This window comes from Barbus barbus (genome assembly GCF_936440315.1).
Source record: "Barbus barbus genome assembly, chromosome: 38".
NCBI classification, from domain to species: Eukaryota; Metazoa; Chordata; class Actinopteri; order Cypriniformes; family Cyprinidae; genus Barbus; species Barbus barbus.
The window spans coordinates 26,424,090-26,445,973 of NC_136716.1; the positions used below are offsets into that span (position 1 = coordinate 26,424,090).

The 21,884-nt window shown below is 36.4% G+C and overlaps 2 protein-coding genes across 7 annotated transcripts; one reads left to right on the top strand and one right to left on the bottom strand.

Annotated features, from left to right (window-relative positions):
- The first annotated feature begins 1,670 nt into the window (after positions 1-1,670).
- On the top strand, positions 1,671-15,313 carry LOC306857572 (non-selective voltage-gated ion channel VDAC2-like). 5 transcript variants are annotated; one of them, XM_079397573.1, is made up of 10 exons: positions 1,863-1,973; positions 5,291-5,531; positions 9,701-9,772; positions 9,868-9,917; positions 10,823-10,975; positions 11,467-11,519; positions 11,609-11,836; positions 12,884-13,034; positions 13,590-13,647; positions 14,347-15,313. In XM_079397573.1, exons 2-10 carry the CDS (start codon positions 5,294-5,296, stop codon positions 14,436-14,438), a joined length of 1,095 nt encoding a protein of 364 aa, XP_079253699.1. In that variant the 5' UTR covers positions 1,863-1,973; positions 5,291-5,293; the 3' UTR covers positions 14,439-15,313. The 5 variants fall into 5 exon arrangements, 3 of the variants coding, with proteins under 3 accessions (XP_079253700.1, XP_079253699.1, XP_079253701.1); XM_079397575.1 differs by having other exon boundaries at positions 1,881-1,973; positions 5,462-5,531; XR_013783117.1 differs by lacking the exon at positions 5,291-5,531 and having other exon boundaries at positions 1,886-1,973; positions 14,347-14,680; positions 15,002-15,313.
- Positions 15,314-16,114: 801 nt separating this feature from the next.
- LOC306857578 (catechol O-methyltransferase domain-containing protein 1-like) lies at positions 16,115-21,245 on the bottom strand. Of its 2 annotated transcripts, none has more exons than XM_079397584.1 (7): positions 21,193-21,245; positions 19,388-19,518; positions 19,076-19,181; positions 18,881-18,999; positions 18,293-18,347; positions 17,525-17,658; positions 16,115-16,453 (listed from the first exon to the last, which is right to left on the bottom strand). In XM_079397584.1, the coding sequence occupies exons 2-7, from the start codon at positions 19,490-19,492 to the stop codon at positions 16,301-16,303; spliced, it is 672 nt and encodes a 223-aa protein (XP_079253710.1). In that variant the 5' UTR covers positions 19,493-19,518; positions 21,193-21,245; the 3' UTR covers positions 16,115-16,300. The 2 variants fall into 2 exon arrangements, with proteins under 2 accessions (XP_079253710.1, XP_079253709.1); XM_079397583.1 differs by lacking the exon at positions 21,193-21,245 and adding an exon at positions 20,362-20,541.
- Between the last annotated feature and the right edge of the window lie 639 nt (positions 21,246-21,884).

Sequence of the window (21,884 nt, forward strand, 5' to 3'; positions counted from 1 at the left end):
AGCATATATTTACAACTAAAAATAATAAATGTGTTAGTCATGAATTATTGGAAATAATAGGAAATCATGAAACAGTGGCATAATGCAAAATATTATAACATTTAATAAAAATTTAATTAATATTATTATAAACACACACACACACACACATATATATATATATTTCATTAAAACTAAAACAATTGATGTTTAAATATTTTTCAATTTTAAAATTTCTTATTTTTATAAGAAGTTTTGATTGAAGTATGATCCTGACAGCATTTGTGAGATTCACACTTTTTGTCATTGTAAGGTTTTCCCATTTTTAATGTATATTGAAAAGCAAATCTCGCCAAACTTTCAGCATCATTCCAGTTGCCAATGACCTTTGATATGTGACGTTGTCTTTATACGAACGTTGTCCTGATTTACTGTATATGATGGTCATGAGGGTATTATAGTAGTTCTTGAATGTTTACAAATAAAGTATGTAAGTGATGTTAAAACACGTGCTGAAAGCAGAAGAGGAGAATCTGGCCGCGCTCGTCTTATTTCTGGTGTTTAATTGGAGTGAAGGGTGTTTTTGTGGTAATCGGGGCTAGTTTTGATGAGGTTTTCTGTGTTAGGTCATTAGGATTTTAATTGAGTGTATTTATAGATCTCTTTGAGCACAGAGAATTGACTGACCTCATGCGTGTTTGATGGAGATGTACAGAATCGTAAGGAATTGAGATATTATTATAATGTTGATTGCTCAGAACTCCTCTGAACATTTCCGTCTTGTATGCAGTATGTTATCCTGAATCTGAAAACAAGAGCAAACAAACTACAAAATACATTTTAAAGGGTAGCTTGGGAATGAAGAAACTATTTTCGTCTTCTGATTCGCCAAATAATGGATGCATTTCATTTTCAGATGTTTTTCAGACATTCCATACGCTTCATAACACTTCTAACAGCAGTAGAGTTTAATACCTGCTCGGCATCTGCATAATTTCATAATTTCATGCTCATGTGTTTAAAAATGCCATTCGGGCTCTTATGGACTTTTTTTAAGCCTGGAAATGTATTTTTGCAGATTTGAGTGAATATTGTGTTTGATTGGATACTGGTGGGATTTTGGATGCTCATCGTTTATCTGACATCATCAATAAAATTGACAGATTAAACTGAAATGAGTGGAGTTTCTGTCCAAGCCTTAATTATTAATAGTAATAATAATGATATAAAATGATCATAATGGCTAGTTTTTGGATCCTGATCACCCCTTTCTAAAATTTAAAAGACAGCTATATATTTTAATGTATAAAAATAAGCTATAAAAAAATTATAATAATTGAAAAAAATGAATGAAAGGGATTTTATTTTCATATTTTTTATTATTATTTCTTCATTTGACTATTTTTCATGTGTTTTTATTTATTCAAGGACCTTCTAGCACTTCCTTGACTCTGAATAATAATATATTTAGAATATAAAATATGTCAGACTTTGCCTATGAGTCAATAATAATAATTTTATTATTATTATTAGCATTTACATTATGAATAAATGTCAGGAAATTATTTATTTATTTAATTGCTATTATTATCATTAGTATTGGTATTATAAATATTTACAATATAAATAAATGTCATCATTTAGTTACCTTCACTAACTCTCCGTTGCTGTCCACTGGGGTGCCTGCTTTTGATGTTGTTAGGAAGCATCTGCTAAACTCAGTTTATTCCTTAGCTGCAACCATGGCGCTGTTGTTCTGAGGCATGCTAAATTAATCTAAATGTCCGGTTATCAGTTCAGAACTAGATTTGTATTTACTCTTAACAAATTAAACGTTATTCCAGCAGTCGGAGCTGCTGAACACATCAGTTCAGTCAGGCATTATTCTGGGCAGCGCTTGGGGGGGGGGGGGGGTCCTGATTCTGCAGTGTTAGCATTAGCGTTGAGTCTCCTTCATCTGTCGCCGGTGACCCGGTTCTGCTGCACTTTCTCCGGTTAGTTCGCTTTAAACCTTTTAAACTGCTCTGTGTCTGTATCTGCGTCTACCTCTGTATCTGTGTCTGTCTCTGCGTCTGCCTCTGTTTCTGCGTCTGTCTCTGTATCTGCGTCTGACCCTGTATCTGCATCTGAGTCTACCTCTGTCTCTGTGTCTGTCTCTGTATCTGCGTCTGTCTCTGTATCTGCGTCTGTCTCTGTTTCTGCGTCTGTTTCTGTGTCTGCATCTGAGTCTACCTCTGTCTCTGTGTCTGTCTCTGCGCCTGTCTCTGTGCCTGTCTCTGTGCCTGTCTCTGTGTCTGCATCTGAGTCTACCTCTGTATCTGCGTCTGTCTCTGCATCTGCGTCTGTCTCTGCATCTGCGTCTGTCTCTGTATCTGCGTCTGTCTCTGTATCTGCGTCTGTCTCTGTTTCTGCGTCTGTTTCTGTGCCTGTCTCTGTGTCTGCATCTGAGTCTACCTCTGTATCTGCGTCTGTCTCTGCATCTGCGTCTGTCTCTGCATCTGCGTCTGTCTCTGTATCTGCGTCTGTCTCTGTATCTGCGTCTGTCTCTGTTTCTGCGTCTGTCTCTGTGCCTGTCTCTGTGTCTGCATCTGAGTCTACCTCTGTATCTGCGTCTGTCTCTGCATCTGCGTCTGTCTCTGCATCTGCGTCTGTCTCTGTATCTGCGTCTGTCTCTGTATCTGCGTCTGTCTCTGTTTCTGCGTCTGTTTCTGTGTCTGCATCTGAGTCTACCTCTGTCTCTGTGTCTGTCTCTGTGCCTGTCTCTGTGTCTGCATCTGAGTCTACCTCTGTATCTGCGTCTGTCTCTGCATCTGCGTCTGTCTCTGTATCTGCGTCTGTCTCTGTATCTGCGTCTGTCTCTGTATCTGCGTCTGTCTCTGTATCTGCATCTGTCTCTGTGTCTGTCTCTGCATCTGCGTCTGTCTCTGTGTCTGTCTCTGTGTCTGTCTCTGTGTCTGCATCTGAGTCTACCTCTGTCTCTGCATCTGCGTCTGTCTCTGTGTCTGTCTCTGCATCTGCGTCTGTCTCTGTGTCTGCATCTGAGTCTACCTCTGTCTCTGCATCTGCGTCTGTCTCTGTATCTGCGTCTGTCTCTGCATCTGTCTCTGTGTCTGTCTCTGCATCTGCGTCTGTCTCTGCGTCTGCGCCTGTCTCTGAGTCTACCTCTGTCTCTGCATCTGCGTCTGTCTCTGTATCTGCGTCTGCATCTGCGTCTGTCTCTGCATCTGCGTCTGTCTCTGTGTCTGTCTCTGCATCTGCGTCTGTCTCTGCATCTGCGTCTGTCTCTGCATCTGCGTCTGTCTCTGTCTCTGAATCTGCGTCTGTCTCTGCGTCTGTCTCTGCGTCTGTCTCTGCGTCTGTCTCTGCGTCTGTCTCTGTGTCTGCGCCTGTCTCTGCGTCTGTCTCTGTCTCTGCGTCTGTCTCTGCGTCTGTCTCTGTGTCTGTCTCTGCATCTGCGTCTGTCTCTGTGTCTGTCTCTGTGTCTGCATCTGCGTCTGTCTCTGCATCTGCGCCTGTCTCTGCGTCTGCGCCTGTCTCTGCGTCTGTCTCTGTGTCTGCGCCTGTCTCTGCGTCTGTCTCTGCGTCTGTCTCTGTGTCTGTCTCTGTGTCTGCGCCTGTCTCTGCGTCTGTCTCTGTCTCTGCGTCTGTCTCTGCGTCTGTCTCTGTGTCTGTCTCTGCATCTGCGTCTGTCTCTGTGTCTGTCTCTGTGTCTGCATCTGCGTCTGTCTCTGTGTCTGCGTCTGTCTCTGCGTCTGTCTCTGTGTCTGCGTCTGTCTCTGTGTCTGCATCTGAGTCTACCTCTGTCTCTGCATCTGCGCCTGTCTCTGCGTCTGCGTCTGTCTCTGCGTCTGTCTCTGTGTCTGCGTCTGTCTCTGTGTCTGCGTCTGTCTCTGTGTCTGCGTCTGTCTCTGTCTCTGCGTCTGTCTCTGTGTCTGCGTCTGTCTCTGTCTCTGTGTCTGCGTCTACCTCTGCATCTGCGTCTACCTCTGCATCTGCGTCTACCTCTGCATCTGCGTCTGTGTGTCCGTCTGCCTCTGCGTCTGCCTCTGTATCTGCGTCTGTATCTGTGTCTGCGTCTGTATCTGCGCCTGTCTCTGCGTCTGTATCTGCGTCTGTCTCTGTATCTGCGTCTGTGTCTGTATCTGCGTCTGTGTCTGGTCTGTCTCTGTGTCTGCGTCTGTCTCTGTGTCTGCGTCTGTATCTGTGTCTGTCTCTCTATCTGTCTCTGTCTCTCTATCTGTGTCCGTCTCTCTATCTGCGTCTCTATCTGCGTCTGTATCTGCGTCTGTCTCTGTGTCTGCGTCTGTATCTGCGTCTATGTATCTGTCTCTCTATCTGCGTCTGTCTCTGTATCTGCGTCTGTCTCTGTATCTGCGTCTGTCTCTGTGTCTGCGTCTGTATTTGTGTCTGTCTCTGCGTCTGTGTCTGTCTCTGTATCTGCGTCTGTGTCTGTATCTGCGTCTGTATCTGCGTCTGTGTCTGGTCTGTCTCTGTATCTGCGTCTGTCTCTGTGTCTGTCTCTGTATCTGTGTCTGTCTCTGTATCTGCGTCTGTCTCTGTATCTGCGTCTGTCTCTGTATCTGCGTCTGTCTCTGTATCTGTGTCTGTCTCTGTGTCTGCGTCTGTGTCTGTCTCTGCGTCTGTGTCTGTCTCTGTGTCTGTCTCTCTATCTGTCTCTCTATCTGTGTCTGTATCTGCGTCTGTCTCTGTGTCTGTATCTGTGTCTGTCTCTGCGTCTGTGTCTGTCTCTGTGTCTGTCTCTCTATCTGTCTCTCTATCTGTGTCTGTATCTGCGTCTGTCTCTGTGTCTGTCTCTGTGTCTGTCTCTGTGTCTGTATCTGTGTCTGTCTCTCTATCTGTGTCTGTCTCTGTGTCTGTCTCTGTATCTGTCTCTCTATTCAATTCAATTCAGAAAGCTTTATTGGCATGACAAAAACATACATTCTGTATTGCCAAAGCATTAAAACAACATAGAAAATTTAGTAAAGCTTATAGAAAATAATAGTAATAATGAAACTAAATAAAAGCATTATTACATAAACACATGGCTAGATATAACAAAAACAAAACAATGCTAACTGTTAATAAAATAAATAATGAATTATAATAATAAATAAAAGATTATACTACAGACATCATGTAACAACTGAACTTAGAAACTGAACATTGTATAGATGATATAGATGTGTGTAGCTGTAATGTGTGTGTGTTTGTGCTGTGAGTGAGTGTGTGTGTGTGTGTGTGTGTGTGTGTGTGTGTATGAGTGAGTGTGTGTTTATTGGCTGTTTGTTTCTCTCTGGCTGTCCCTCAGGAGATGACAAGATGCTACAAATCTTGCAGCTATATTACAACATTTGGCTTCTTCGCCAAGAATGAAACCGAGTTTTTGGGTTGGATTATATGTGCTAAATTGGGGGAATATTTTATTAATTTTGGGGTAGTATTGGTCTCTGATAGCTTTATATTTTGTGCATTCTGTGAGGAAGTGCAGCTCCGTCTCCGTCGCTCCCAGGATGCAGTGCGAGCAGAGTCTGTCCTCACGAGAGAGCCAGGTCTGTCTGCGCCGGCCCGTCTCTACGGCCAGACTGTGTTCACTGAGTCTGTACATCGTCAGTGTTTTCTGTCTCTCTATCTGTCTCTGTCTCTGTGTCTGTCTCTCTATCTGTATCTGTGTCTGTCTCTCTATCTGTGTCTGTCTCTGCGTCTGTGTCTGTCTCTGCGTCTGTGTCTGTCTCTGTATCTGCGTCTGTGTCTGTATCTGCGTCTGTATCTGCGTCTGTGTCTGGTCTGTCTCTGTATCTGCGTCTGTCTCTGTGTCTGCGTCTGTATCTGTGTCTGTCTCTCTATCTGTCTCTGTCTCTGTATCTGCGTCTGTCTCTGTATCTGCGTCTGTCTCTGTGTCTGCGTCTGTATTTGTGTCTGTCTCTGCGTCTGTGTCTGTCTCTGCGTCTGTATCTGTGTCTGTCTCTCTACCTGTCTCTGTGTCTGTCTCTCTATCTGTCTCTCTATCTGTGTCTGTATCTGCGTCTGTCTCTGTGTCTGCGTCTGTATCTGTGTCTGTCTCTCTATCTGTGTCTGTCTCTGTGTCTGTATCTGTGTCTGTCTCTCTATCTGTGTCTGTCTCTGTGTCTGTCTCTGTATCTGTCTCTCTATCTGTCTCTGTCTCTGTGTCTGTCTCTCTATCTGTATCTGTGTCTGTCTCTCTATCTGTGTCTGTATCTGCGTCTGTCTCTGTGTCTGTGTCTGTGTCTGTCTCTGTGTCTGTATCTGTGTCTGTCTCTCTATCTGTGTCTGTCTCTGTGTCTGTCTCTGTATCTGTCTCTCTATCTGTCTCTGTCTCTGTGTCTGTCTCTCTATCTGTATCTGTGTCTGTCTCTCTATCTGTGTCTGTATCTGCGTCTGTCTCTGTGTCTGCATCTGTGTCTGTCTCTCTATCTGTGTCTGTCTCTGTGTCTGTCTCTGTGTCTGTCTCTGTGTCTGTCTCTGGGTCTGTCTCTGTGTCTGTCTCTGGGTCTGTCTCTGTATCTGCGTCTGTCTCTGTATCTGCGTCTGTCTCTGTATCTGCGTCTGTCTCTGTGTCTGCGTCTGTATTTGTGTCTGTCTCTGCGTCTGTGTCTGTCTCTGCATCTGTATCTGTGTCTGTCTCTCTACCTGTCTCTGTGTCTGTCTCTCTATCTGTCTCTCTATCTGTGTCTGTATCTGCGTCTGTCTCTGTGTCTGCGTCTGTATCTGTGTCTGTCTCTTTATCTGTGTCTGTCTCTGTGTCTGTATCTGTGTCTGTCTCTCTATCTGTGTCTGTCTCTGTGTCTGTCTCTGTATCTGTCTCTCTATCTGTCTCTGTCTCTGTGTCTGTCTCTCTATCTGTATCTGTGTCTGTCTCTGTGTCTGTCTCTGTGTCTGTATCTGTGTCTGTCTCTCTATCTGTGTCTGTCTCTGTGTCTGTCTCTGTATCTGTCTCTCTATCTGTCTCTGTCTCTGTGTCTGTCTCTCTATCTGCGTCTGTGTCTGTATCTGCGTCTGTATCTGCGTCTGTGTCTGGTCTGTCTCTGTATCTGCGTCTGTCTCTGTGTCTGCGTCTGTATCTGTGTCTGTCTCTGTATCTGCGTCTGTCTCTGTATCTGCGTCTGTCTCTGTATCTGCGTCTGTCTCTGTGTCTGCGTCTGTATTTGTGTCTGTCTCTGCGTCTGTGTCTGTCTCTGCGTCTGTATCTGTGTCTGTCTCTCTACCTGTCTCTGTGTCTGTCTCTCTATCTGTCTCTCTATCTGTGTCTGTATCTGCGTCTGTCTCTGTGTCTGCGTCTGTATCTGTGTCTGTCTCTCTATCTGTGTCTGTCTCTGTGTCTGTATCTGTGTCTGTCTCTCTATCTGTGTCTGTCTCTGTGTCTGTCTCTGTATCTGTCTCTCTATCTGTCTCTGTGTCTGTCTCTCTATCTGTATCTGTGTCTGTCTCTCTATCTGTGTCTGTATCTGCGTCTGTCTCTGTGTCTGTGTCTGTGTCTGTCTCTGTGTCTGTATCTGTGTCTGTCTCTCTATCTGTGTCTGTCTCTGTGTCTGTCTCTGTATCTGTCTCTCTATCTGTCTCTGTGTCTGTCTCTCTATCTGTATCTGTGTCTGTCTCTCTATCTGTGTCTGTATCTGCGTCTGTCTCTGTGTCTGCATCTGTGTCTGTCTCTCTATCTGTGTCTGTCTCTGTGTCTGTCTCTGTGTCTGTCTCTGTGTCTGTCTCTGTGTCTGTCTCTGTATCTGCGTCTGTCTCTGTATCTGCGTCTGTCTCTGTGTCTGCGTCTGTCTCTGTGTCTGCGTCTGTGTCTGTGTCTGTCTCTGTCTCTGCGTCTGTGTCTGTCTCTGCATCTGTATCTGTGTCTGTCTCTCTACCTGTCTCTGTGTCTGTCTCTCTATCTGTCTCTCTATCTGTGTCTGTATCTGCGTCTGTCTCTGTGTCTGCGTCTGTATCTGTGTCTGTCTCTTTATCTGTGTCTGTCTCTGTGTCTGTATCTGTGTCTGTCTCTCTATCTGTGTCTGTCTCTGTGTCTGTCTCTGTATCTGTCTCTCTATCTGTCTCTGTCTCTGTGTCTGTCTCTCTATCTGTATCTGTGTCTGTCTCTCTATCTGTGTCTGTATCTGCGTCTGTCTCTGTGTCTGTGTCTGTGTCTGTCTCTGTGTCTGTATCTGTGTCTGTCTCTCTATCTGTGTCTGTCTCTGTGTCTGTCTCTGTATCTGTCTCTCTATCTGTCTCTGTCTCTGTGTCTGTCTCTCTATCTGTATCTGTGTCTGTCTGTGTCTGTATCTGCGTCTGTCTCTGTGTCTGCGTCTGTATCTGTGTCTGTCTCTCTATCTGCGTCTGTCTCTGTGTCTGTCTCTGTGTCTGTCTCTGTGTCTGTCTCTGTGTCTGTCTCTGTGTCTGTCTCTGTGTCTGTGTCTGTGAGCTGAGTATCAGATTGATTCAGGCCGGTTCTGCTGACACACAAACAAGACAGAATTCATGCAAATATTTGTCTCTATAACACTGAACTTTGCAATTAAATTTATCTCTGATTATTTTTTGTCTTTTAGGTTTTAGAAAGAAAATTTCTACAAATTATTATTTTCCTGCTGTATTGTTGTGCATTTAACAAATAAATATGGGCACGTCTGCAACAGCCTGTTTTTGATAGTTAATAATAATTATAATGCTATTATTGTTATACATTTTTGTGTTGTTATTAATCATTGTTATTGTTATAAATTATCATAATATTATAATTTTCTTTTTATAAATTATAAATTTAAAATAAAATATTTATGATGATTTTACAGGTTTAAATATTGATTGATTGGTACATTTTAAATTATCATTTTAAATGAGTTAATATTAATAATACATTTAGAATATAAATTAAATGTTGGACGTATGATAATTATTATTCTAAAAATTATTATAAATGTGAAAAATTAATTGTCAGAAAATGAATGACAGCAGTTGATCTCTAGTGTTATTTTATGTAATAAATCGCATGAAAAATATTTATTGCTTAAAATATATTTTAAGTTTATTTTGGAACAGTAGAAATCACTGATAATTTTCAAGCAGTAAGTTTTTTAATTGTGTGTACTATATATTTTCTTTAAATTGAATTGTAATGGTAATTTAATTTTAAAAATAAAAATAAAATTATAATAAAATATAGTAGTTAATGGAATAAAATTAAAACAAATTATAATAACATTAAAATGAAGTTTTGGTTCATTCATCACATTTGAAATGGAAGAAACAATTGGATGCATTGCATTGTGGGATGCAGTATTCAACATTGTATGCACAGTGTGTGTGTTGTTGTGTACTGCACTCGTGCAGTAGTTTGTTCAGGTGTTCTGTGCATAAGGTGTGTTTGCATACTGTGCTCAGCGTACAGGGTTTGTTCTGTACTGATCCTGGAGAGATCTTCCTGAGGCTGTGTGTGTGTGTGTGTTTACTTTGACCACACCTGATGTACTGTAGAACGACACACACACACACACAGATATTATCATTCATCTTTCTTCTGTGAGAATACTGTGTCTGATCCCTTGATTTGAGGAATCATTCATCACACAGTCAACTTTAAGACTCCGTGTCAGGGGTTTGATCTCATCATGACTAACCCTCAGCTTGAGTAATAGTGAAGAAAACACCTCTAAATATCACTTACCTTGAGTCTGTGGTTACACACACCATTGCAATCTGCTCTTCACTGTGTTTGCAGATATAATGGCTGTTCCTCCAGCGTTCGCAGACCTGGGAAAGGCTGCAAAGGACGTCTTCAACAAGGGCTACGGTAACACGCTTCTCTCCCTCTGCTCTGCAGATAACACTCCTTTCAAACATGCATATTGTGTTATATTTACACGTGTGTGTTTCTGAATGCTGAAGGTTTTGGGACGGTCAAGCTTGATGTCAAAACCAAGTCTGCTAACGGAGTGGTGCGTGCTTTCTGCATTACTTTCTTACATTTTCTGTGCGCAGTTCATCCATGTACGGTATTTAATTGTTTCTGTTTCAGGTCTTAAAAAGTTTTAATTCACCCTTCCATAAATCAAGACTTTAAAAAGACTTAAATCAGAGCAGAAAGCCATTAATTTGTGAAGTCATAGCATTAAATGTTGTCTTGTTTCCAGTACAAATATCTAAACATCCTTAAGTCAAGGTACATTTACTGGAGATGCAAAATAAAGAAATCGAGTCTTGTTTTATGCAAGTTTATAAAAAAAAAATTTGTTTTGTAAAATTACGTTTTTTTTTTCTTTACAAATTAAAAAATATGGTTTATGAATATTTTTAATGGTTTTACATAAAAACATTGTAACTTGAAATAAATAAACTTGAATAAAAAAATAAACTAAAATGAAACTATAGAAAATAACTTAAAATTAATTTATTTCAGATAGTTACCAAGGCAACATTTCTCCTTTAGTTTGAACAAAATAAGGAAATAAACTATATATATAAAAAAAACGAATAATAAAAAAAATGAATGAAACTGACAAAAAGACACACTATTTTTTTTTATTAAAATTAAAATGAAAAAGATCATTTAAAATAAAAACTAATTCAAAATATATGAATAAAAACTATAATAGTAAATTATACTAAAATAACACTGAATGGAAGTTGGGATTAAATTTGAGAACATATTAATGTATTGTGCTTTAATTTATTCTTTAATTAAAAAAAAAAAAAAAAAAAAAAAAAGCTTCTTTAAAACGTCTTAAATTTACCTTCATCAAACCTGCAGAAGCCCTGTTGAAAGCAAACATCTGACCGTAATGACTTGCTCTTCCTCTAAATGCTTGTGTAATATCATAATGCCTCTGTTTTTGACTGTCAGGAGTTTAAAACATGTGGCACATCTAACATGGACTCAAACAAGGTCAGCGGGAACCTGGAGACCAAGTATAAATGGGCCGAGTACGGACTGACCTTCACCGAGAAGTGGAACACGGACAACACGCTGGGCACGGAGATCACCGTGGAGGACCAGGTGCAGATACACATGTCTCAAAAATAATGATTCATTCATTATGATTCCTACAGTCATGGAGAACCTATATAGTGATGTCCTGACCTGGAAAAGCAAATCCTGGGAACATTATACATTATAAGGTTTTTTTGAAAGAAGTCTCTTCTGCTCACAAAAGCTATGTTTGCTTAATCAAAAATACAGTAAAAACTTGTTAAATTGCGAAATAGTTTTAAAACAGCTGTTTTCTATGTGAATATCTGTTAAAATATAATTTATTCATGTGATCAAAGCTGTATTTTCAGCATCATTTCTCCACTCTATAATTTATTAAATGTATATTTTTAATATAATTTATTAATAATAATAAGTAAACAAATAAAAAGTAAACTAAATGTTATTTATAATGAATTAATGTTTGTTTAAACTATAATTTGCTTGTGAAAACAGAAATGAATATTCTCAGTTATTGGTGAATAATATATTTTGTGTTATTTTTTTGTGTTTCTCAGATCACCAAAGGACTGAAGCTGACCTTTGACACGACCTTCTCACCAAACTCTGGGTATGATGATTGACTGTAAATGCCACATGGTCAGTATCGGGAGCTTGAGATGAGGTGATCTCTGAGGTGTGTTTGTGTTATTTTAACAGTAAGAAGAGTGGCAAGGTGAAGACGGCCTATAAGCGTGAATACGTGAACGCGGGCTGTGATGTGGATTTCGACTTCGCCGGTCCTGCCATCCACGGCGCGGCGGTGCTGGGATACGAGGGCTGGCTCACCGGATACCAGATGACCTTTGACACCGCCAAGTCTAAAATGACTCGCAGCAACTTCGCAATCGGATACAAAACTGAAGACTTCCAGCTGCACACTAATGTGTAAGATATGCACCGTCTGCGGTGCTTTAGCAGTTAATCTTCATTTATTTATTAATTTATTATTATTTATTCATGTAATTATTTCATATAATATTAAATATTTAGTAGTAGTATTGTTGTTGTTATTATTTCCTAATTATTATTTATCATAATATTAATAATATTATTTATAATTCATAAACAAAATTATTATTTATTAATTAGTAAAAGTAATCATTATTGTATCATTATTTATTAATGATTCTAGTACTACTACTACAAATTATTGTTATTGTAGTAGTATTTTTGTTTATGGTAAATAAACAATTGTCATTATTATTTAGAAAATAGAATTTTATTTATTTGATATTAAATATTAAAATAATAAAAATATATATTATTTATAATGACAATATATAACTATTATTTAAAATAACTATTAACTGATGATACTATTACTACTAACTATTAATATTATTATTAACAACATTAATTAGTATTTTTATTTGGAAAATGTTTTATTAGTTTAATATTGTTATTTATAATTTATAATCAAGAATTATTTTTGTAGTTATTGTTATAAATGTATAAATAATGTTTATGTTTTTATTATGAATACATATGTTTATCATAATATTAAAAATAACAAAACATATTAAATTATTATAAATGACAACTGTTATTGTTATTATTATATACAATTATTATTTAGTAAATATATTTTTATTAATTATATACAAATCTTTATGATTGTAATTTATAATGAATAACAATGGTTCTTGTTAATTATTATAACTATTTATCAACAATGATTTAATAATTATAATTATTATTTAAAATAATAAATAATAATTGTTATTTACTTATTTGCTTACACAGTGCCTGTGTTGATTGGGAACATATTAATACTCATGATCAGTAATGCAGCAATCCTTTGATGACCCGTGTGTTTCTAGTTCAGAATATTCCCAGATCTCCAGCGCTGGTGCAATTACTGCCCTCAATAATCTGCCGTTTAACCGTGACAGAGCTGCGTGAGGAACGATCATCTCTCTGTTTGTGTGGCAGGAATGATGGGACGGAGTTTGGCGGCTCCATCTATCAGAAAGTGAGCCCTGATCTGGAGACGGCGGTGAATCTGGCCTGGACCGCCGGCAACAACAGCACACGCTTCGGCATCGCCGCCAAATACATGCTGGACTCCAGCTCCTCCATTAGTGTGAGTTTCACTGTGATACACCTCATATAAACTGGACGACTCACAGTATGACGGGAGAGATTCGACTCACAGATGCCACTTATTGTGTAGACAGCTTTATTTATTATAATGAGAACAATGAAGTTTTTATTGATGCATCGCACCACTCACATACAACATATGCTGTAGGTCATTTACAGCTTTCTCATCGTTAATGAGTATAATCCTGCTGTCCTCTGCTGGTGTCTGCGTTTGTCACTCGTGCGTCATATTTCACAATTTGCACTTTGATTTGAATTCAGTTTCACCATACAAAGACTTCAGTGACTCTGCTTCTGGGAGATTTTCCTCAACTGGCTTTGACTGTTTTGTTGGTTTTTGTATTTTCACAAAATGACAGTGTATTTTGTGATTATATACTGTTAACTTATCATGATATAAAATTGGTCATTCTGGCCACCTCTGTTTCGAGACTGTATTTTGTAAGACGACAAGAGTCCTGAACCTGACTGTAAGAGTGTCTTTGTGTCACTGAGATGCATCAGTCATTTAACAGCATCTGCGTGTTTCTTTCAGGCTAAAGTGAATAATTCCAGCCTGCTTGGTATCGGCTACACTCAGACCCTCCGACCAGGTGAGTGTTATATGAATCACTCCATCCAGGTAACTCCACCTCTGACTCTGACTTTTTTTTAATATACATTTTTTTTTTTTTTTTTTTACATTTTTAATTAAATTTTTAATTAAATATATATATATATATATATATATATATATATATATATATATATATATATATATATATATATATATATATATATATATATAATTTATTTATTTCATTAGTTTTTTTGTTTCTTTTGTTTTACTTTTTTGTTTTATATAAAATTTTCTTTTTAATTATTGTTTTTATTTGTTGTATTGAATAAATTTAATTTTTTTTTACTATTTTATTAATTATTTTCTGTTTTGTTTAAAATATTTTGTTTTTATTTTATTGTAGTATTTTTTTTAATTTAAAATATTTAAAGAAACATTTTATTTCATTTATTTTATTTCTCTTACAAGCAGTAGAGTTAGTATATAAGTGCTTTTTTTTATATTGACAATGTTTCTGTCATATTCTGTTCAACTTGGAACATGAGTGCCAAAATGAATATCTGCGTAAATCTGACTAAATGAAGCCATGACCATGTAATATTTCACTCAAAATCAAAACAATCAGGTATTTATTTTATAGAAAAATACTTCTAATTCTGGTGTGAAATGTGAGGCAGACATGAGTTTGACCCATGCATTGCTTGCGTCTGATGCAGACTGTGTGTGTGTCCAGGAGTGAAGCTGACACTTTCTGCCCTGGTCGATGGAAAGAACATCAACGCTGGAGGCCACAAACTGGGTCTGGGACTCGAGCTGGAGGCGTAACACCCAGCTGTGCGTTGTGTTTCTCACGGGATCATCCGGAAGGGAAAAATCCCTGTGGAAATCTCCAGACGCAGACAGACGGCCGTCGGGTTTAAACCGAATGCTGAACCCAAACCTGCACCTCGTCTCTTATTTATTTGCAACACTTCCTTTATATATAATATTTATCTCCATACCGACGCTTTCGATCTGTATGTGCTTTCCTGTCCAGGTCATTTTCTGAGTAATAGGTAACCAAAAATGTAAATATTATTATTTACTCATTCTCATGTCGGTGCAAACCTTTATTTTGAAAAACCTAAATGTTTATGCAGCTCATTTCTATACAACAACAGTGACCACGACTGCCAAACTCCAAAAAAACCACACAATATACTTATTTTGCGCACTATAAACAAAGTCTTCTGAAACCATACAATAGCTTTATGTGAGCAACATAAATATACTCTGATAATTTTATGACTTGTCATTTTTGGAGCTTGACAGACAGTTTTTGTGTGGAAATGATTGTGGAAAAATGTTAAAAACAACCACATGTGGGTTTGGAGCAACATGAGGGTGAGTAAATGGTGGCCTGAACTTGTTCTGAAAGTAGATCATGATTTGCACACGGTTTAGTTGATGTTTAGTGATGTCTGGATGCTTTTGTCGGCTGTTTGTTGTGGTAGTTCGGCTTTATCGTCCTTCTCTCTCTGCATTCAGGCTTTATGGTGTTCAAACGGGTTCTTTCGGCGTGAGATGTTGTGGTTGTTTGACTTGACCTCTCCAGAAACACTCACACAGACACAGATGAGGGAGACGAGAGGCTTTCCCTGCTGAACCGCACAATCATGCCCTTCTGTATGTCGACCTTTGCAATAAAGTCCTAAAACTGGAAGTGTTTTGTGTTTTAACTATATTTAAAAAAAATATATAATAGTTATAAATATATGAAGAGTTTGTGCAAAAACCGATAACTGTTTTTTTTTTCAAAAATCATGTCATGTTTTTGTGTTAGTTAACTGTATTTGGTCATTTTTTTGTTATAATTTGAGATTAATTGGAATGCACAATGAAAAAAAACATGATTTTTGGAATTTGTAAAAAAATAATTATGTTTTTGCAAATTAACTCTTCATATATAAATGTAAATAATAAAAATGCAAAAAAAAGCAAAGTGTCTTCTGAGCTAGGATTGGTCAGTAATGATTTAGGGCGGGGCTTAGCGAAAGGCTTAAGGTGTGTTCACTTGAAGCGGCGCTGCGCAGAATGATCAGTGTTTGGCATCAAAGTATCGCGAGAGCATAAGGATCCGTCTGCTCTCGTCTCACTCTCGCGATACCTTGATGTTTGAAGTAGTGAAACATTTAATATTTCACAACTCTTTTAAGATATTAATGTTAAATGACTGACAGTATTATACCGTGATGCAAACTACTCAACGCTTTCTCAATTATGTCTGTTTTGAATTGAATTGTCGTTTACGTAATTCATGTCATTTTCTCACTGAAAGAAACATTTTGCGGTTTCGATTTATTAACACAAATAAAAGTGCATGTGTGCCTATTTTAAAATATTATTAGCAAATAGTTTAAAATGACTACTTTCCAACTAGAATTTCCTTCACTGATCCCTAATATTTAGATGATTTACAGCATCTAAATATTCAAAACATGTATTTCAAATATTCCCGATTTCAGTGCAATAACTTTGTTTATTGAAAAAATTATACCACAAATACATATTTGAAATGTATTTTCAGAAACAATCAATAGTTGGCACCATGAACAACTGAATACAAAACCTTCAATTATTACAGTATTCTCAGTTGAACAGCCATAAATGATTTCTTCGGTCTGTTATGGTGGTATATCACTATAAAGTCAGATTTTGAATGCTAATGTCAGACCGTCGCCTACTGTTAACATGCTCAGTTGGATTCTGATGTCTTGATGGAGCTTCTTGTTCAGTTTATCAATGCTGATAGAGTCGATGTCGCCTTCTTTTGGGTTCACCACTCGACCGCTCCACAGCACCTAGAGGACAGATATTTGATTTGAAAGAAATTAATACTTTCATTCATCAAGGATGCATTAAATTGATCAAAACTGACAGTAAAGGCATCTATGATGCTACCAAAGATTTCTCTTTCAAATAGAAATTTATATAATTTTAAGAAGAATACTGAAAAGTAAAAATACAGTGCAGTTCTTCATGTAAGCTAGGAAACGTGGTATCACTAATGTACAGTTTTCAATGAACATGATGCAATTATTTATGTTTGTTTCGTCGTTATGGAAAACTCTTATATATACAATACTATACTCTTTATTTTTATTTTATTTTTTAAACCCCACTTTATCAGTCGTGTGAATTTGAAGTTATTCTGCTAATGGCGGTGTTATAAAGAATGGTACTGGTTGTCATGTTAATGTCACTGATTAAGACGGGGAGGGCGGCAGCCTGGGGTTTTTACCCCAGTCTCTAAAAGTTTTATGGGGTGTTTTTTTTTATGTTGATGGATTTTTAAAGGCAGACTCGAGTTAATTCATTTGCAGTGGTATAACACTTTCTCTCACTTGTTGAGTTCACTTATTTGTTTGATAGTAATGACTGAAATTAATATAATAAGTTATAATGTCAATGGTTTAAATGGCCCCCATAAACGAGTTTTTTAGAACTACTGCGACGAAAAAAGGTTGGCATTGATCCAGAAAGCTCATTTGTGGAAGGATGATGTTCATAGATGCAATAATAAATCTTACGAGGTGGTCTCTTTTGCTGCGACTGACAATAAAACTAAAGGTGTTTTAATAACTGTTTGAAGAGCCCAGATCATCGGATGATCCATTTGCTACATGGACTCCGTCTGTCCCCTTTGGGGCGCTTCTGTGTGCATGCATCGGCTTCCCCAAACAGCAGTTTTTGTATGTTCATGCATGTTAAATATTTATTTATTTTTTGCCTTTAAGCTCATGCTGCCTGTGAACAATTTTTTATCTAATGTAGTTAATTCAGTTTTGATGGAACAGCTCTCAGGAATGCATCTCCGAGTTAAAAGCAGAAATTTATTGTAGAAATGAGTGTGAACAGACATGATCGCTCACGTTATCTATAGCAATAATTCCTCCTTTCCTGACCAGCTGCAGGGATTTCTCATAGTAGTTCTCGTAGTTGACTTTGTCAGCATCAATGAAGACAAAATCAAAAGTCTCTGCTTCACCAGCGGCCAGAAGCTCGTCTAATAACACACAACACAAACACACACATTATAGAAACATTATAAGGTCGAAACACCCTGGCATGTTCATCTTAACATCCTCAACACATTTCATATTTATGAATTAATTTGTTTTAATATTACATAAAATAAAATCTCTTTAGACTTCCAGATGTCAGGACATCACTGTTCAAAAGCAAATCTTCTATGTAAATACTCCAAATAGTCTAATTATTATCAAAAGGTAAATTATGTGTGAAATTATGATGAATATCAATCTTACATTAATGTCACTTTAGAAAAATTTTAATACACATCCAATTTATTTCCATGAATACAAAATAAATAAATAAAATAAGACTATTTCATTACTTGAAATAAAATTTAAAAATGTAAACCTAATTTATTTCAGCTAGTTGCCAAGTCAGTATTTCTCATTTTTATTTATTTTAACTTGATGTACTAAAATAACTGAAATAAAATATACAATTATCGATATTAAAAAATGTAATAATTGTGAGAAACAACTAATTTTCTAAAACTTTAAATAAAACCTGTAATATATATTTATAATAAATATAATAGTATCTCTATAATATTACATTGACATTTGAATATAAATACATTCACAATGCTTGAAAAATCCAGATCTTACCAAGAGTTTGCAGCGCTGGCTTCAGACGCACGTCTATTTTGTGCTCAACACAGGCCTAAGAAGATTTCACAACATGAGAGGAAGATGATTAAATAATGTTGAATCCACAGGAAATAATCGAGCCTGCTTGCTTAAAGCGGTGAAGTTGAATGAATTTACAGATCCAAAAACTTCATGATATATTTGTTTATTCATATAACAACCTAATGCAGTGCAGACAGTGATTCAAAGAGAATATTTAAATCTGTAAGCTGTCAATCAGCAAATTATATGAATATTAAATTCACCCGTTGGAGCAAACTGGGGTTAAACATTGTTATTCATTTACCAAGTCTCAGGTTTATATATTAACCTACATAAATGCAGAGCTGAAGGTTTATGGACTCTGATAAGGACAGATTTAAGTGATTGTGGAAAATCCAGCTTTCTACTTGATAATTTATTATAGTTTTAGTGTGGCTTTGTATAGTGAGTTTATGAACAGTAAGGTGGAGTACTAATGAAGTGCTGTTATAGAAAACATTCAACACATGGAAAAAGAAAGAGAAGTTCTTGCACAGAGAGTAAATATAGTCATATGCATCTCACCAGTCTCCAGAAAGGTCTGCCGATGTTGATGTATTCCTCACTGATGTCACACGCGATCAGTTTCCCGTCTTCAGGCAGGGTGAGCGCGATACTCAACGCGTTATATCCCGTATAAACACCTAAACACGCACAGATTGCTCAGACACGTCGAGTGATGGACAGAATATTTGTGCGGTGTATTATGAAGATTCATACCAATTTCAATGGCTTTCTTGACCTTGATTAAACTGGCTAGATTGGCCATGAACTGCGACTGCTCACAGGCCACCATGATCATGTTCAGCTTATGCTCCATGGTTTTCTACAGATCAAAACAATCGAATTAGAAATCATTAAACACAATTACTGAAATTAAGTTGGTTAAATACAGTCACTGTACAACACAAGACAAATGCAAACTAATTATTCTTCGGCATTTATTAGAAGTGATAGCCTTGATTTCCTTTGGATTTTATTGCTATTATCCATGTGAAAGCCACAGATGTCATCATGAAGGGAAATACACACCTGGCGTAGTTGTTTGAGGGCTGGATGTTCCCTCAGAGAGTGATTGAGGAGGTACTGCATCACTGGATCATCTTTCCTTCCAACATGACTTTTACCCGACGACATTCTGAACAATTTAGATTTGCGTTTGCCTTTACAAAGAAGAAATCAGAGAGAGAAATTCATTTTGGATACACTGCATGTTATGTACCTTTAACCTGCAGGTGGGATTTTGTGCAATTATTATTATATATATATATATATATATATATTTATTTTTTTACTTTTTTTTTTTTAATAATTGACTTTTAATGAATGTTTTTCTTATTGATTTACAATAGCAACATAAGATAAGCAGTTTAATTTTACTAAAACTTTTTCAATTTCACATGCATTTTTTTACAACCACTTTTATTATTATTTTATCTATTTGCAACGTCAACATAAAATTGTGATTTTTTTTGCATTCTTAAGCAGTTTTCACTGACACGCCTGGAGAAGGGGTTTTGTGCAATACCACATGCAATTTGTTTTTACAATTATCATTAATTATAACATTTATTATTTGCAGTTTCAACTGTTGGAAAGTTCAAAAACACGATTATTATGTGCAGAGTAATCAAAAGTGAAAGCATGGGGAGAAACAAAAACTAAAAGAAAGTAACTGATGTGTTTTGGTTAAAATAAAACAGCTTATAGTATGAATGCGAACCTCAGTTGGTTTTGGAAGACTATCTATAAAATGGTACAATGCACTTATTGTATTTAGTTATATTCTGAATGCTATTTAGGTGGCTATTTTAGCAAGCTTACTTTTATAAAAAAAAAAATATATATATAATAAAAAAAGTTAACACTTCTTCACATCTTTATTTTTCACTGGCTCATGACGTTTATTTTATATTTATATTAATTGTGTGCTGTGTCTTTAATTGCGGCTGTTGTATCAAAGTAAGTTCCGGAAAGAGAAACATGTGGCTTTCTTCGGCACTCACCCACATAATATCCAGCTATAAAAACCACCCCCAGCGTCGCTGAGCCTATAAGCGCTTCTTTGGAGAAGTTATGAAATGGCATTATTATTATTATTATTATTATTATTATTATTACCACACTTCGTCTGAAAGTCTTTGCATCTGACAGAGGTGAGCACGAACTACACAAATGAACGCGGTTACCGTAAAACACACGGTATGTGCGCATTACATCAAGTTCTGTGCTTTTTTTAATTATTAAATTAGGAGACGTTGATATTTCCATGTTGGAGTATTATTTTTGCGATTCGGTTTGAAATCTGATTCCCTATTAATATGAGGATTAAGGAGGTGTATTCGACTATGATCTGAAGTTATTGGTCATTATGACTAAAATAAGTTAGTGTTTTATACTAACATATAAAAATCCCTAAGATAAGACTGTATTTTAAAGATCCACATATTTCTGTCTTAAGAATTGAATTGTTCTGGTTTGTCGTTGCGCTTATACTCGGAGAATTACGGCACGCGCGACATCCACATCACATGACACTTCACTGTCTTTTTATTATTTAAAGCGTTTAATGCATTGACAGCTGTAGTGTGTGAGATTGTAATTTTAATTACCTGTTTTTAATTAAATGTTCTTTTCTGCTCTATGCATTGCCGCTTGTAGTCAAATAAACGAGTAAAACAACAACAACACGGATGCGCTCATAAAACATTTTAAATCGGATTTGCGTTATAAAAAATGATGCATGCACTTATTAATAGCCTGAATTCATTATGCACAACAAGCGATAATTAGCATCTTGTATTAAACTCCAGTATAGATGTAAAGCTGTAACTCACTGTGAGTCTGTGCTGTTAGTCTCTTCGGGAAAATGGCTTCAGATTTTGGGGGTGGAGATTGTTCGCTTGTTTGAGCAGCAATGCTCTGTAAATTAATAAACAGTCAGTGCACCAAACTAAATTCCATGAAGTGTTGTTAAGGTGTTTTGCAAATTTTATATTATTTTTCTCTATATTTATAATTTAAAAAATGTTATTTTATATTTTATATTTTAGTATGATTTAATTTATCTACTATTATTTATATGTATATATAATGTATTACTATTATTATCTTTAATTTAGATATACATTTTTTTAATTTTATAGATTATTTAACTTGATCTATTTATAAAAAATAATTGTTTACATCTTTGAACATTTAATTTTACCTACTAATATTATTAATATAATTAATAATAATTGATTAGTATTATTTATTTATAAGCTTTTTTTACATTTAAAAATTATTTAATTTTATCTACTATTTTTTATATCTACATCTATATTATTATCTTTAATTTAGATATGTATACATTTTTAAATTTGACAAATTATTTAACTTTTTCTACTAATTAAAATTTGTATTATTTACATTAAACACTAAAATATAAACAATATTATCTACTATATTAATATAATTTCTATTGTTGAGTTTTTTTTATGTAAAACTTGTTTTAAAATATTTAATATTAATGTGTTATTGCCAGGCA